At 41.6% G+C, this 18029-nt stretch overlaps 1 protein-coding gene across 1 annotated transcript in view; it reads left to right on the forward strand.

Annotated features, from left to right (window-relative positions):
- ext1b (exostosin glycosyltransferase 1b) overlaps positions 1 to 18029 on the forward strand; it is a 130429-nt gene that overhangs the window by 91133 nt on the left and 21267 nt on the right. The window contains exons 3-6 of the mRNA XM_065470571.1: positions 288 to 395; positions 2358 to 2477; positions 8870 to 9002; positions 13195 to 13313. Of these exons, the coding sequence (XP_065326643.1) occupies positions 288 to 395; positions 2358 to 2477; positions 8870 to 9002; positions 13195 to 13313 (480 nt within the window). The remainder of the gene's footprint in view (positions 1 to 287; positions 396 to 2357; positions 2478 to 8869; positions 9003 to 13194; positions 13314 to 18029) is intronic.

Consider the following 18029-nt stretch of genomic DNA (forward strand, 5'->3'; position numbering starts at 1 on the left):
CTGAACTTTTTATTCTTTCTCTCTCCATGTTTCCTTTTCTATTCTTCTACCGGTCACATTGTCAAGTAACGGGAAAAACACTAAAAATAAACTCATTCAATTCAAAGAAACTCAAACACAGATAATAACAGATCGATTATTATGAAGTCCAGTTATCACAGCTTTATATAAACAGAGCTGCGTATTGTCGCTGTAATGACGAGGATCAATATCCAGTAAATCAGCCGAGATTAGGCAGGTAGCAATGATTGTAGTTGTACAGGCCTCACTCTCTGTATGTGTCTCAGGCTGCATGTGTACCAGTGATGCTGAGTAACGGCTGGGAGCTGCCTTTCTCCGAGATCATCGACTGGAACACGGCCGCAGTCATCGGCGACGAGAGGCTCCTGCTGCAGGTAACGGCCCGTAGACGCGCTCGCACAACAATCACATGCTCTGTATATCACCTGAAAGTGACACGGCGAAGAGAAACCGCAGCATTCCCACAACTGAAATCAGACTCTCTTTCTGACTCTCGATACCCTCGGCACACGCTCGGTCTTCACCATCTTCACCATGTTTGGTTTTCTAGCGATATGGCTGTTAACTAAACAAAATTCAAGCAGCATACCAAGTCCCAGACTGCTTACAAAATGTCCCCACAAAGCCCCACATTGTTATGTGAGAGGGCAAATAAACAGAACCACCAAATGGATTTCATTGGAACGGCTTGAACTTCATGGGGGGAAAAAAGTAATTATATGCCCATTAAACCTTAATTTGAATGAAGTGTGTAATAATATTGTTTGACATTGAGTTTTATAATGCAGGAGCTCCATCTCGGCTTTCTCTGTGCAGCTACAAACAGGTCTGAGACGTCCTGGATCGTTCTCCAGATTTATGTATTTTGCTGCAGTACAATGGGGCAAGGTGCACACAACACCCACTTAATATGGAGCGCTCTTCACTGTGTGTTTTTCACTAAATGTGAGATGCCTGTACTCTTTATTAGAGGTGTTTATCGGAACCACAGAAATATCTGGAAAATATTGCTCGTACAGTGGATCTACCTCTCCAATAAACATGCTAACAGATAGAGGAATGTACTGTTTACTAGAGTGGATAAATACCGTTTATTGGCCATTATCTCCCCTGTACTGTGACAAATGGTCACAACAGAAACTACACAGCTATTGGAACAAAAGTGTAAAACTGTCCATTAAATTGCAGCTGAAGCATTTAAAGCTTCTCTTTTGTAATATTGTTTGACTGATAGAGGCTGTTAACTTTATTCCTTCTTTCATGTGCTTTGTTTCCTTCAGGAACATCACATATTTTGTCTCTTGTAAATGTTGCCAGTTTAAAACAAAACATTTTTTAAACCTACCTTGAGTTTGTGATGTCTTCCTCCCCTCATTCCCAGCCGGTAACGGCAGATGGTCGCCCCTCCCTGAGCCTGGTTCTGCTGGAGGTTTCTTCCTGTTTAAAAGGGAGTTTTTCCTTCCCACTGTCACCAAGTGCTTACTCAAAGGGGGTTGTTTGAATATTGGGGTTTTCTATGTTATTGTAGGGGCTCTATCTTAGAATGCAAAGAATCTTGATTTGATGCTTTATGAATAAAACTGAATTGAACTGAGTTACAGAAATAGGACTTCATTCTCGATTGGGACTAAATTCTGCCAGGTTAAAAAGAGACAGACGGAAAACACAAATCTTCTGATGTTGCTGCTATTTCTTTTACTAAAACTTGCTCTGAAGTCTTGAAGTTTTTGAAAAGATCTAAATCCTGGACCTAATTACTAAAAGTTCAGCAGCTCACTACTCTCTGTGAAGACAAAGAAAAAGTACAGAAAAGAAGAAAACAAACAAAAGGTAGACCTGGGTCACAGGTATCATAACTTACCTCAGGTGACCTCAGTAGGTCACATGACAGGGAGGGGCAAGGTCTCACAGTGGTTTCACTCCTGGTGATGGTAATGATCTAGGCCCCCTTCTTAAACCTTGGCTCACATGACAGCTCGCATGAATAATCCGCCGTAGTAGCAGTAGTACTCAGTAGTGGGTCCCACCAAAGGGGGAAACCCCCCACAAGGGTTAAGATTGAATATCTGGAACTCCACTTTTGTTTTTAGAATGAAGGAGACATAAAGTCCAGCTGCACTTTTTTTTCCCCCAAGCTCTAAAAGTTAGCATGACCTGGATGACTAAGAACCTACATGTACATGTAGTTCACATCTACATGCATGTGTCTATGACAAGACAGTAGAAGCAGGTGGACTCCACCAGTGCGTACCCACAGCAAAACGTTTTAATGCCCAGATCAGTCATTCTTCAGCAGCGACGTGCAATACTGATCGAATGCTGTTTGTTCTTTGCAGATTCCCACAACGGTGCGCTCCATCCACCAGGACAAGATCCTGTCCCTCAGACAGCAGACTCAGTTCCTCTGGGAAGCCTACTTCTCCTCTGTGGAAAAGATTGTTCTGACCACCCTGGAGGTGAGGAGTCAAGACGCACATGCACAGTTGTACAAACTCTCCTTCGTCCATTATCAGCCTTTCTCTCCGAGCGCTGCAGTGTCACTGCAGACTCCATAATCGCTGCGCCCTCTGTTTGGTCTCTTTGGTGTGAGGCTAAAAGGAAAAACAGAATTTTTGTCTGTGTTTTTTGACAGAGAGCAAAGAAAAAATGAAAATTGCAGAACATGTTCATGCAGAATTTCTCACAGGCTGCTTTTTGTTTTATTAAATGCTATTTTATGATATATCAGTAGTCATTGCAGCAATTGGCAGGGTAGTACTATTTATAATGCCGCCAGTAGAGACAGTACACATTGCAGTAGTGGCACCTTGCTTTGCAGCAGAGTGTTAACTGTGATCCAACTCAGTGACCTTATAGTGTTATTCTGCACAAACTCTGTCTTTGTAAGTGCCAGTAGGCTTGAAACAGGGCTGTAAAAACTTTGTCCTTCATAGAGAGCAATTCAATGGATTTAAGTTTGTTTTTTAGGAAGTTTTCATAATGAAGTTTTCATTGCCGCGTGCGTGAAGTTTCTGAGGTCGTTTAGGTCCGTGGAAAGTTCTCACACATCCCTTTTAGCGTGTTTCACATCAGCGTAGTCTCTATCTGTGTTCAAAGCACTCTGAATATGACACAAAGGCCAGAGGGTGTTTGAAACAATCTAGTTTATACAACATGTCATCCAAACACGTCTAAAAGCAAAAGTGTTTATGGTTGTTTCAAATGACCCCGCTCAAAGGCAAGGCAGTATGCCTGCTGGCAAACGCTGGAGCGTGATGCGATGACAGAGGAAATTGGAATAACAGTGCGCTCATCTGAACTCACTTAAAATGACTGTAAGACTGTAGCTGTAAATAATTTAAAAATAAGAGCACCAGAGAAGTACGCAAAAGAAACCCTGCATACTTCCGCGTCTCGGCCAGACACAACTAAATCATTCTCACGACTGCTAGATTCAAAAGGTCATGAAATGATGGGACTATGTTGGAAGCTAGAAATAAACAACTTAGGTCTGTAGGTCGTCACGATATTTTGTAGTTGGGAGTCAGAAGTGTGCATATTTATATGAGACGGTGGAAATACTGAGTTATTCTTGTTGGCAAGGTGCATCCTTATACAAGATTTCACACACACAGATAACTGTTAATTAGTGCTTGTACAGTATATAAATGTCATACTAGAGTTTTACTCACCAGTAGAACCACAGCCCAGACTTCTCAGGCGGTCAGTTAATGCAAGCGTACAGGAAGCCATGTTATTTATCAGATAGTTAAATATCCTGAGGCACCGACACTACAAACGCCATTGACAGGTCCTCCTAACATGTCATAACTATACTAGCCTGTGCTGATAACAGAGATTACATAAAACAAGGATATAGCTTCAAGTTTCAGCTCTGGAAGCTGCTAAAATGAAGCCAGTGCACCTGCATTATTTCCAATGACCAGCAGGGGGCTACTCTTGTGGTCCCAAAAAAGGACAAACACTTTCCTGATGAGATTGTTTTCTAATTTGCTAATTTCTGGTCTTATTAAATAAAATATGAAGTTTGATTTCTACATTATGATCACCATTAGAGTGCAAAAGGAGCATACATTAAGATGTGATTAAGATGTCAGAGCGTTGTCCCTCGGTTTCTCTAGCAGATCCCTCACTCGCTTCATGTGTGGTTTTAAAACACCAAGATAATGACGTCGACCACAATGCTCAGTTTGTGGATTCAAAACAGGCCTCGGTAAATCAATGGGTGGCATCACAGTGGCTACAACCGTCTTTTATATGCAGCCACAGCTTTAATTATTCATATCTTTCAGGCTTTAATAAAATTTGAATTGGTGAGATATAAAAATTCACCCATCATAGTGGTTAAAAACTGGGAAATACACTTATTTCTGTTGTAAATTTGGGCATTTTAACATGGGAGTCTATGGGGAGCAGCCACTTTTCTAAGAACTGCTGTTATTCATTTAGATTTTGCTCCTGCTCTTTCTTTTCTTAAAATAACTTAACAAGCAATGCACATAGCTACATGCAGGCTTGATTAGCAGCGTGCACATGGATTAGTAAGATGGAAGCAGTATAGGTAGTCATGCTGTGGTAGACGTATTAGTCATTTAAGAGGTTTTAAAGGGTTGGGTTAATAACTTGAAATCTATGCAAACCAAACGTCAACCACAGGAGGCACAAAACTGAAAACTACTCAAAAGTGCCAGAGCCTCCTCCCGACCCCATATTATCATGCACATTGACTTTGTTAACAATAACCCAATTTAAGGAATCTGTGAGTGGAAAAACAAATTATCCACTCAATACTTCTCCATCCCTTATTATTCATTTTAAACAAATTGTTTATGGATGCAGGGATAACACCGGGGCTTACTGCTAGTTTCATGCTGCGGTTGCAAATGTCTCCTCCTTCCTGCGTGCTCCCTCATTCAAGCACCCCATCACGCTTTTAATTTCCTTTCTTACTGCATTGCTGAAGCCCCGGAGCAAGATTCCCCTCTCAATGCTACAATCTCACTGACACTATAACCTCCCAGATCTTACACACACACACACACACACACACACACACACACACAGTGCGCGTAATCTGTCGCGGCTTCAGTGTCTAGAGTTGTCTGATTTCAGCTAGCTCTACATCTCTAGTCTGTTTTCTATCTAGCCATGTCTCACTGTGAGCTATCACACACACACACGCAGTCAGAAACACATCTCCATATGTCAAGATGTGTCAGGCCAGATACACACGGCACCACCCAGGCATAACCTTGCTGACATGTTGTCACTCCACGCTGAAGTGCAAGGTGACACGGCCTGTGACTCAGCGTGCGTCTGTGAGGGTGTGCGCGTAGTTTGCCTGCATGTTTGTGTGTGTGTGTGCGTATATGTTGAATGGGGCAGTGGCTAAACGTTTAATCCTGACTGACTGTCCTGTTAAAAGAGCGGAGTGGGGAGAGAAGGGGTGAAGAGGAGCGGGGGTGACATATGTAAATGGCGTTGCAGTGGCAGGCCCCAAGATAACGTGCGACATGGTTTATTCATCCTGTTGGGCCTGCATGCACACACACACAGACACACACCCAACTCTACTGCAGATCTGTAATGATACACACACATGCTCAAAACACACATATACATTCTGATATCTTGACAGATTGAATCTGCTTGCGCGCATTTAAGAAACACACTTGCCTTTTTTATTGACTGTGTGTGTGTGTGTGTGTGTGCAGTGAGCAAGCAAGCAGGAAACATGAGTTCAACCTATCATGCGCTCTTTCCTGTCAGGAAGCAGCCACATTTCGACCAATCACAAGGTCAATATCGCCGGATTCCGTGCTGCTGGTACACCTATTAAACTCACCTATTAAAAGCGAGTTCACAGTGTGCTCCCACGGAGGCAGGATTTATCTATCATGCTCTAATTGGTTGATTGTGGCTGTTCTGAGGTGAGATTGAGTCGTCCATCATGTCCCGACTGAGGGCTGCCGACGGGGGAGGAGCAGCAGCCAAGCGAGCAAAATTGCCCCTCATAAGGTGTAAAGGGCTTGAGGGTGTTAAGGTGGCAGGCAGTGTTTTTATAGAGAAGTTAACGGATTCCGAGTTAATCTGTTTTTCTGAGGCAAATGGTTATCGACTGCCCTCGGGGACAAAGCTCGGAAAAGTAAAAGAGACTCACACGGGGCTGATTTTTTTTTCTCTCCCCCTTTCTTTCTTCACATCCCCGCCTCACTATGATGAATTTTTATGCTGCTTTGTCAATATTATTACAGTAAGCCCCTCCAGCTATGTTATTAGCTTTTTTTTTTTCTTTCTTTTTTTTACAATTTGAACAGCTATCAGCAGCTCAGCCATCGCCCCACCTGACTCTCTCTACTTCTTTCCATGCTATGTATCCATCCTTTGAGTTGGCAAGCCAAGCAGCCAGCACCTTCCCGCTCAATAGCGGCCATAAAACACGGCCGCAAACCCGTGTCTGTTTTACTGAAGCAATTTAGCATGGCTCAAGGGCACAGCAGCAATATCTCTTTCTCCTGTCTGCCTGTTCAGCAGAGGCCCGGTGCGAGCTGCAGCTGGGGGAAAATAGTGCCCATTCTCACGTCCGACCCGTTTGACTGACTGCTCTATTTGGGCGCAGAAAGGATTGGGGCAGGCCTGACTGACTGGTGCTTAGATGCAGCTGATGACTTAGTCCGTGTCCACCGTTTGGCTCTTATACCCACCCTCCCCCCAGTGGCTTCTGTCTGTGTGACTGACCGGCACAGATGCTTTTTGGCTTGAGGAAAGAAAAAAGAAGGGGAAGGAAAAAAAACAGTTTGGGTTGTCAGCGGAGAAAATATTACACAATAACATAGATTTCTTTCAGCCTCGCTTTGTGCCAGTGCGATTCACTCTTGACACAATCAATGGCTGCTATTGAGGTGATACAAAGCAAACATTTGCAAAGCTCAGCTAGCTTTTTGCTTTCATCTAACGCCCGCAGACTTACTTTTATACCAGTTTTTTTTTCTTGCTTTCACCTCCTCTAATACACCGACTGAGTTTTGAATAATACTCGAGTATTATTCAGAGCTGAAAGGGGGGGGGTTATTGTAAGTTGGTGCATTAGCCGTGTTGATTCTCATTCACATTTACGACTGTCTTCTTCTTGGCACTTTTTGTGAGAAAACTCATTTCTCAGTGTGAGATGTTTTATAGACGTGATTACAAGCCTCATTGATCAAATCCTTCATTCAGCATAATCTGAAAGGCTTACGAATGTTCCCTCATCTACACAAATATTTCTGATTGTTATGAGTCCTTTGTGATCTAAGAAGTGTTATTTAAAGGTAATCTTTGTTGGGTTCATGCTGCTTTTTTTGTGTGTGTTTTTCTGAGTTTGAATTAATAAAGAAGCGGCACAAACGACAGAGTGGCCCGAGGTATACATAGACCCTGCTGTAATTAAAGCAGTACAGTTTTAATCCTGTAAAACAGACTCTGGATTCATATGCACTGAAACTTTGAAGAGCTCTGTGGCCCACACAGCCAGATTGGATATTAAATAATCGAAGCTGCCAGCGGCCTAGCAGAAAGTCAGAGTAATGTCCAACTGCACTCATGTGAGAATAGCGAAGGTAATTAATCGTCCCGGTGGATTCGCAGCCAGCGAGGCGATGCCGTGTGTCCCGAGTCCTGTACGCTCCACAAAGGCCGAGCATTTCCAGTGAGAACATGTCTGAAGTGCATTTGCAAGAGGACATGCCTTGACTTAACTCTCCCAACTCTGTCCAGAGTGAAAGCTGCTGTTCAAAGTCCTCACAGATAAACGCACCATTTTAAGTTCATTACTTTGCAACTATTTTTGGTATTTTTAACCCTTCGTACAACTTTTAAACTAAGCGCTAGAGCCCAGACGATCTATCGGCTATTTTCTAAATAAACTGGGATCAGCGTTTATAATAGCTGATAAATTAAAATAAAAAAGTAAAGACTATACAGAAGAAACACCCTTTAACCATGTTATGAGTGCTGACATTGCATAGTATGTTCACTGCAGGCACTCTGCAACTTGCTTTCTGGCAACACATGTATGGGACAAAGTTGTTAGGTTTTTAAAAAATATATTTTCTAATAGTTTTTCATTTTCATTTAACTTCTAGCTTTTAATTCAGTTTAGTTTTTGTTAGTTTCCAGATTGGGTTTTCTAGTTTTAGTTTAGTTTGTATTAGTTTCAGGGTTTATTGTTATTTTAATGGATAGATAGATAGATAGATAGATAGATAGATAGATGTTACAACATTTTTTTGCCAAACTGGCAGAGACATATTTCTAGAATTATTCCTCTACATCTTTATTTTGGTTACTTGAGTCACAAAATCATTTCAGTTAGCTTTCATTATTTCAGGAGTCTAAATTTCATTTTTGTTTTATTTAATTAAAAAAAAAATTTCACGTCTAGTTTTAGTTTAACTTTGGTAACCTTGTTTGAAATGCCACAAACAACAACTTGTTATGATAATAAAACCACATTATTTTTAAGCCACATTGTCATATTATCTTAGTAAGAACTTAGAAATAGCTACACATTTAAAATGTAATCTATTTTTTATTTGTTGTGTCTGAAAAGAAAAATAATTGGATATATATCAGATTGTTAATTCACCAAATATTTGTACCGGTATTGATATCGGCCTTAAAAGCCTAATATTAGCATGGCTCTACTAAGTCCCTGCGGCAGCACAAAATAAAATAAATTGTGGAAATAAAGATCCATCTCATATCTCTCATATGAGACTTGTCTTAATTTATACAGGCTTTATTTAGGCTTTATTTTGGTTTTTTACGTTGTAATCTAACCTGTGTGTGGTTTTGTTCCTGTGTGCAGATCATTCAGGACCGTGTACTAGAGCACGCCTCCAGGAGTAGCCTGATGTGGAACAGTCACCCTGGGGGCCTGTTCGCTCTGCCGCAGTACTCTGGATACCTGGGAGACTTCCCCTTCTACTACGACACACTGGGTGAGTAGCCTACACACACACACACACACACACACACACACTGTAAAGTGCTGTTACGCTTCTCCCACCCTGCATAGCCATTAAATTGTCACAGACTTTTTGAATAAAGACAGTAGATTTGTGTCCAGCTGCAGCTGTGGTTGTGGACTTTGCGCAAACACTAGAAAAACAGCCTTGGTCTACTGCCCTCCTCAAACGGCTGTGAATAGCAGCAAGTGGAGTGGACGAACAGGTCTTTGACGGATGTTTGTATTAGCGCTGCTGACACACCGCTGCGTCCATCATTGGTTTTTGAGTCAGCATTGCTACAGCTTCTGCCGCTGCCTGCTACGGTTCAGCAGTGTCGATTTCCCCCCCCTGCCGCAATCCGTGACCCGGGAGCCGCTTCATCCCTCGCTTCTCCACTCCATCATCATCCGCTGCAAACGTCCCCACGCGCACAAACTCGTAGACGCCCAGGCAGCAACAGTACGAATGCAAAAATGTGTCGATGTAGCACCCGAGGTGGAGCGGATATTAAAATGGATGGGCGCGGTGACAGGCATGGATTACAACACTGGCAAGTTTATTTGTTTGTCAAAGAGGAAGCAATTAAACACGGATGGGTTTTTAGGAGACAAGGTGGCTTGTCGCTGACGGGTAAATGAGTAAAATCAAAGAATGTGAGTTTGCTTCTAACTGATATTTCTTCTTGTTGTCCAAGAGCCACTAACAAGACACACACAGACTCTCGTTCATGCAGCATATTAACACTCTGACTCACACAGCAGGAGAAGAGTTTGTTTTGATTGCTTTAGCAGAATAGTCTTTTTAATAAGAAGCACAAATAAGTTTGGTTTTTTAGGATGATCATAACATGCATATTTAAGAATAGTAATAATAATACCCTAAGCAAAAAAACTCATCCGTCTCTAAAAATTAAAATATCATAAAAAAAAGTTTCCTTTTTCATAATTTAACTAAAAAAAATTAAATTAAAAAAAAGTAAACTTTCATATGCTCTTTATTCATATTCAGCACATGTAAATTGTGTGTTTTTCATGTATTTTCCAATGACTTTCTTTAAAGAAATCCAGTATCTAATATTATTAGAATGTTTAATTTTGGGTTTAACTACTGTTAAAGAAACTAAATACTGTTGATCTCTGAGTACATGTAACAACAATCATGGGGAGAAGTTCATTTAAGAATTTGGGAGCTCTCCACAAGGACTGGGTGGATGCTGGTGTTGAGTATCGATTAATTTGTGTTAAGACAGAGAGACAATGTCAGAAGATCTTACCTGGCCCTCTGTGTTTTATCAGGTCCAAAGTCAATGCAGCCATCTACTGGGATAGTTTAGAGCTCTTCAAGCCTCCATCTGCTGACAGGCTTTATGGAGATTTCTTTTTCCAGCAGGAGTCCTGCCCACAGCACCAAAATGCTTTACATGTACTTTTTACTCACCATGTTACTGCTTTGCTGAATTGACACAGCAGAAAGAAAAGCATATTTACTAGATTTATTTATTTCTCATTAACTCACCTATTATAATTTTATTAAGGCTGAGTTCTTCGTAGTATCGCCGTTGTGTCCGTTTGCGTATGTATTTGCCTAGGCAGAGGGATTTTCAGCCAACCCAAATGTGCTCCCATGTGCTCCAAAATCCTAACAGGATGTTCCTTGACACGGATGACACTGTGCGTCAGTCTAATGTTGATTTGTATACAAGTGTACTCAAACAGAGGAGGGAGGGGCAGCAGAATTCACCCAGAATGCAAGAAGTGTAACTGTAACAGTAAAAATAACAAAGTGAATATAAAACATTACCTCAGATACTTTGTTAGAATTGACGTGATTGCGCGAAACCTCAGTCGAGAAAAAAATAGTCACAGTCAATAGTCTTTATCTCTCCAGCTCGCTGCTTTATCTCTCACTTTGGGTCCGGTAAAACTTCTGTATTGAGACGCACCGAAACACATCAATAATGTTTGAGCATCTCATTCATAAAAATATCAGCAGTAAAATTAAAATGGGCTTCTCTCTTCTGGGAAGGCTTTGGAAAGTGGCTGCAAGGATTTCCTCTCATCCGTTCTCATCAGTATTATTAATGTCAGCCACAGATGTTGGTCTGGCTGTCAACCCTCATGTTTTGGATGGGGTTGAGGTCAGGGCCAAGACTCAGAAGCCAAACCAAAGTGGGACTGATGGGGCTTGACTTTCCACTCTGGGTAACAGGATAAACCTTAAAGTGTCACAAGATGATTGTTGGAGTAATGATGAAATTATGCAACAAAACATTAGTTTTTTTATTTGGACTTTTGTTGTTTTGTTGTGAAATTTTGGCCAGTTTTGCTTTTTATGTCTTCAAATGTTTTATTTTAGTGGTTCTCAACACTTATAGTGGGACAAAGATGACCACAGTTTGGAGTGAAACTTATGGTTTCAGTCACACAGGCAAGAGACTGGGTGGTGACTGCCTGGCAACCTCCAGTCACTAGTGAAAATGTGTCATCCCTGACCAGCTGGTGTGTGTCTGCCGAGAGCATACTGAATCAATAACTTCCTGATTTCTTTGGTCGCTTGCAGATTGCCCCCATTGCCTGCATGAAAGACGACTTCAAACATTTGCTAACTAATCAATGTGCGGCACACACATTGCATATTACAGCTGCAACAAACACATTTCAGTAGCAACTTTTAATTTGAAGGGGAGCGATCTCCATTTACGGTTTGTTCAGTTTCACAAACACGAGAAGTTGGTGAGGTTTTACAAACAACGAGCTACCACGGCAACTTGCTAGTGACCAAAGCTATCACGATGAGGTTTTCACCTAGCAACAGCCAGCAACCACTTGCCAACCAGTCAGGGAATACACATTTTTTTGCCAAGTATCCATAGTTGGGGTTCACAGACCAATCTTTAGGCCTGCTTGACTTGGAAGTAGCACTTGGTTTCACAGTGACTGCCACAACAACCATCAGCAACCACTCACAGCTGACTAGAGAATACTGATGGTTGCCAGGTGGTCTCCAACAGGTCTCTGAGTCCCACATGCGATTTATGTAGGAGAAAAACACAAACAAGAGTTTGTAGGAGCAGTCGTGTTGCATTTCTTTTTCTATAACATTCAAGTATATGTATATTTGTTTTTTTGCAAATAAAAGCCAAACAAATTATGAATTACAGGCCTCATGCTGTTGTATTAAAAAAATCCATAATTGGTAATTAGTTTAAAGTGTCGACTCTATCTAGTATACAGTCCATACAGTGTTTCTTAGGAGGGTCATTGTAAGTAGGAAACTGCCTCAAATTGCTGAATCAGTCTTTAATCTGTCTGGCGTACTGCTTTAAAGTTTTAGCCAAAGAAATGTGTAATGTGCTGATGCCGGATGAGATAAAAGCCACTGAGCATCATGTGCTAAGAGGCAGAAAACAGCATGCACATTCAAAATACAGAATATGCTGCGTGATAATAATCCTGCTCCTGGTTTTCTTCAGTGTTTCATGAAAGTCTGTTTATGAGCTTGTTACGGTTTTACATCCCTAGGTGTTAAAAAAGTCGGCAGTCTCTCTACTTTTTATTACAAATCTAAAAGATAGTTTACCAAGTTTGAACACAGCGTACTATATTCCTCTTCATAAAAGTTGCTCAGTGGCGGAAAGGAGACTCATCTAATGCTGTCTCCTCCCCGCCATGCTTTGCTGCCTTGGATTAGATTAGATTTAAATTAGGAAAACTTGGACGTCCTCTATGATCCGTCTTGCTCAATATTTTATTTCCTCCTCATTTTCAGCCTCAATTACTCTATCAAGTCAGACTGAATTTAAAGTCACATCAGCAGTTAGCAGTCGTGTGTTTATTGGGTTGCTGATACAGCTGAGGAGTTTTTAAAATGAAATATTCAGTGATCAAAAGATCTGGCATTTTCAAAACACATTAACAATGTTGAATATTTTAAGAGGGGTTTGAAAAACTTCCATCGCTGACAATTATATAATCTGTGCCTCTGAACTGCTGACATACTGGTTTTAAGGAACAGCTTTCACTGAATATAGATATGAGGCGTTTGGAAATGCAGAGCTCCAGTTCTCACTCGGCTTTGCTCTTTTCAAAAGCCTGAAATTGCATTGATGGGCTGACAGTCTGCTCTTTTTGCTGTTTTTGTTCAGAAATACATTAATGAGTGTTTTCTGTCTGCTGTGTTTCAGGTATTAGACCGTACCCGAAGTTCACAGCTGTCATCCATGCCGTCTCCCCTCTGGTATCCCAATCCCAGCCCATACTCAAGCTCCTGGCGGCCGTGGCCAAGTCCCAGTACTGTGCACAGGTACACAATTTGCGTGTTTGTGTGTGTGATTGTGTGATTGTTCACTCATTATCTCAAGAATCCTCCACTCATCTCCACCGCGCATCTACTAAATTGTGCCGCATTATGCGGCTCGCTCATACGGCTATTTTGCGATCGTATTTTCCAACCAGGGCAGCAGCAGAGCTCATCCTCCATCCCCGTGTGCTTGTGTGTTAACTCCGGTGGATTGAATTAGAGCAGCAGTTTGTAGCGGTGCTACATCTGTCTCCATGGCAGCCAAACCCCCTTCAGCACAGCTGGAGATGGCATGTATCGATTCCCCTGCTTGCTCCTTACTAAAGCGGGAAATGAAATGGAATTTGCTCCCTGATGGCTGGTTTTTGTGTTTGCCCGAGTGTGTGGGTGTATATATATGTGTGTGTGTGTTTTTGTTTGTTTCTGCGACCAGCAGAATGTATGACCAAGTGAGTTTGTATTTTGTGTAGGAGGAATGCATTTTGGATAGAAGTACATGGATGTGTGTTGGTACAGGATTGCAGGGCATGTTAATTGTATCTTTTTGTTTGCTTGCCATCTTTAAGGCACTTCTTGTTTGTAATTATAAAGCCCACTTGCATGCATGCTGTAGTTAAGGCATGATGTAGCCTGGATCACGGTTATTTTCTCCTGGAAATATCGCTCATCATGAATCACTCTCTTTCATCTAAACATGATGATTCTACTTCTGACCTTATTCACTGATGCCTTATGGCCATTTTTGCCCGTATCTGTTACTGTGATCACTGCCCCACTGATGGACACAACAGCTTGTCTAAAATAAATAACAGTTTATTAAAGTCAGGATTTCTTGTCCATCCATCTTCTTATATTTATCCAATTCAGGGTCATTGTGAGACTGGAGTCTATCCCAGCTGTCATAGGGTGAGAGGTGTGATATACCCTGGACAGGTTGCCAGTCTGCTGCAGGGTTAGAGAGGCCATTAAGCTTGCTGTTCTCACCCTGGCAAACGGCACCGTAAAACAAAAGATGTGTCAGATCCATCAGCACAAGCCGGCCGGTCGTGCATCTCTTGATTTTTGAAACCTCACTCGTTGTGCCGCTGCAGCCAGGTTGACGACGTGAGTGTTTACAGCCGTGTCGGTTTTTACAGCTGTTTTAATGATACATGGGTACAGAAGCTCTGAGTTTGAAACTCTGAGCTTCTGTACCCATGTATCATTAAAACAGAGGGAGATGTCGCAGCAGTTTCAAAAGATGAGACTTTTTGGAACAAAGCTTTGAAAGACTTTCAAAATAACTCTAATTTCTTTTCTTCTCTTTTTGAATTCTTCTTAGAGGTGTGCACATCGATGCAAATATCAATAGTGCTGATGCCAGTGCCAGTATTAGTTTCAGATCAATACTTTGTTTCTCTCCTCTAAATTCCATTTAGCCCACTAAATTTTACAAATATTTTTCTTTAATATTTTTGTAAATGAAAAATACACTTCAAACATACACTGTGAAAAACGTTGATTGTCATGTGTATTTATTTATAGCCTGTACCACAGTTAAATTACAGAAGCTGAGCCCAAGTGCTTTAGAGACGGGCACGTTTACATTCAAGGTGGCCAAAAAACACAGAATACATGAAAAACTCAAAGGTGTCTTTTGTTGTGTTAACTAATTATCATGAAAAGTAAAAATCTCAGTGATGTAGTGCTTATTAAAATTAGCAATTTGCAAACTGGACACTGCTCTCCCCTACATAAGCTGCCTTTATAGGTGAGAAGTATCAGTATTGGCAATATTGGCCCGATATTTGCAGCTGAGCTGACAACCATTCACTCTCACATTCACACCTGTGGCTAAGTTAGCTGGAGAACTTGGGGAGAACATGCAGAAAGGCTCTGAAAACACAAACACTGTTTTATCAAGAAATATACTTTCAACATAAATAGCTGAAGGAAAAAAGAATAAACCTTACAGAAAACAATGTTTTATAATACTATAAAATATATATTTAATGAAAATGCTAGATGAGCCTTGTTTTAATCCAGAGGCATCACTGGTATGACTTCAGACCCAATGACTTAAAAAAAACCTCCTTCTCTTTCTAAGTCAACATTAATAATTTTTATAATAACAACTACATTGACAGAAGAGAAGTTCCACTAGAAAAGCTTGAAAGTTGGAGACTGTGCTTTAAGAGTCTCGCTGGTTAATGATATTTAAATGTTGCCCCTGCTGCCTTATGTCAGCAGTGTGGCTTCAACAAATAAGCAAAGTTAAGATTTACATTTCCAGACTGTGTAGCTCAGAGGGGGCGGTAGTATTTTTAATGGCACTGAAATGTAAAATTGGTGAAGTCACTTAAAAATGTTGACCAATATCATCTAGAAAAAGCAAAAGTAAAAAAAATTGACCTGGATTATAAAAAATATTTATGTGTGTTACGAAGATTATAAGTCTGAGCCCAGCAGTCAATGCTGCCTCTGCTGAACATTTCATTGTTTTAGTGAGAAGAATGGGTGTTTAATATTCAGCCCTTCCTCGGTGTGGTGAAACCCAGCTGCACGTCCTATCGTCGACAAGCTTTCACAGACGCATCCTCTCATAGCAGCTGGCTGAATGAGTAGATGCTCCCCTCCTATTATTTTTATGGAGGTGCTTTTGTGTTTGCATTCCTCTGGCTGTGCATGCAGAGTGGAGAGCCAGGTACGCAGCCGGAGTGTTTTCTTCCACTCTCAGCGTGAGGAGAGAAGGAGAGAAGGAGAGGAGAGGAAGAGCAGGGCTGCTGGGCTATGAGGGGATGAGCAAAGGGATATAAATAAATGAATGGAGGGGACAGAATGAAAGAACAGAGAGGGTGGAGGAGGCTAAATTGGACACAAGAAAGCTTTTGAAGCACATTCTGACAGCCTCCCGCTGTGTGTGTGTGTGTGCTCATGTGTGAATGTGTTCACGCACATTCTTGTGGGAAGCGTTTCTTCCTCTCGCGCTGCAGACACACAACAGCTCCTTCACCATTTTTCCTGCAGTCATATAGGCGCACACATGCACACATACAGAGCCTCCACCAGCACCCCTTGGGAGCTGGTGAGCTGACAGAGACACCATCTGTCTTTCTAATCAAACAGGAATAGAAGGCTGTAACAGCTCAGCTCTGTGTGTTTGTGTGCGTGCACATGCATGCAGACTGCATACCTGTTGTTGTTGTCTAACAATGACGGGCATTTTCTCCGTCCAGATTTGGCGTCACGAGTGTTTTTGTTCACTGATAATGTTGAGATGATTTTGCAATTCATCAAACAGCTGAACACCATCTTCTTTCTCTTCACACAGCTGCCGTAGACACATGGAAACACCTTAGCTCAGATATCTGAATAGCTACCAGCGCATAATTTGGCAGGTCCAGTCAGGGTGCAGAGACCCCGAGGGGAACCGCTGCATGTGACGCAGTTAATGTCAGGATAATGTGAAACTTTATTGATCCCTGCAGGGAAATTCTTATGGGTTGCCTCCATCAGGGACGCCTGAGCACGGTGTCAGCCGCAGCTCTGCACACTGGAACTGGGATGGATTAATTTGCTCACTTGTTCAAGGACATTCCAGCAGGGCAGATGTTAGCTGGCACACAGCAACTGAGCACAACAGGACTGGATGTTGATGATGGGGCCCTATCAGTTTCTTCTTTACCAGCTGGGTATTAACTACACACTGCAGGCTATGGTTTCATCATCTTAAAGGGAAAATCTAAAAAACAAAGGATTTAACTTGCAAGTCACAGACAAAAAGTCAATGTCTCTGATGCTTGATGATGCATGCAAATAAAAGTCTCAAGAGTTCAGAGTACAGGAAAGAGAAACAAGCATCTGCCCCAGGTTCACAGGAAGTTTGACAGATGCTAAATGGACTGATTTTTATATGTATGTATAGCCCTTTTCCACTCTATTCTCATTCACACATTCACACACATACAGGCACTGTTTTTTACACCTAAGTGCTTTCTATCTAACATTTACACTCAGATGAACGCGCCAACGCAGAGTTCGGTATCTCGCCCAACGATATTCCGGCATACAGACTGCACCAGCTGGGGGTCGGACCACCAACCTTCCAATTTGTAGATGACCTGCTCCAATTCCTGAGCTACAACCACAGCCACCCCTAGACCAAAGCAAAAATATCTCGAAAAAACCAATCAAAATACTAAGATTCAGTGCAAACACTGAAACACGGAGTAAAAAAGGCAGACTACCAAGGAAATTGCTTCCTGTTAAAGCAACTGCTGATTTCAGTGTAAACCTTTTAGCTTAAATGATTGCATTTTTGGAGGCATGAGGAAGCGTTTTGGGATGAGAGTGGTGGAGAGCCAAGTTGCAGCAAATGCAAACCACGTCTACAGAGTGTATGGGTGCACTGCACAGACACAGGTCTCTGCTAATTAGCTTTTATATATAAAAAATAATAATAATAATACTAGAATTGCACTCATTCGTGGCACTCACAGCAGGCTGTACTATTTGGCAAATAATTTTTTTTAATCCTCAAAAGGCACCAACACCAACAATAATGGTCTCCATTTTCTCCTTGGAGGTTACAGATGATGTGCTACTTAACCTTTAACTGCACAACCACTTTACTTGCATTTGTTGGAAGACACTGACTTGTTTGCAAACACCTCGCCAACTACTCACTAAGCCGTAGTTAAACTGGATAAAGTGTGACGCAAACCACCTTCAAAGTAAAAG

The sequence above is a fragment of the Pelmatolapia mariae genome, linkage group LG22 (assembly GCF_036321145.2).
Source record: "Pelmatolapia mariae isolate MD_Pm_ZW linkage group LG22, Pm_UMD_F_2, whole genome shotgun sequence".
In the NCBI taxonomy this organism is placed as follows: domain Eukaryota; kingdom Metazoa; phylum Chordata; class Actinopteri; order Cichliformes; family Cichlidae; genus Pelmatolapia; species Pelmatolapia mariae.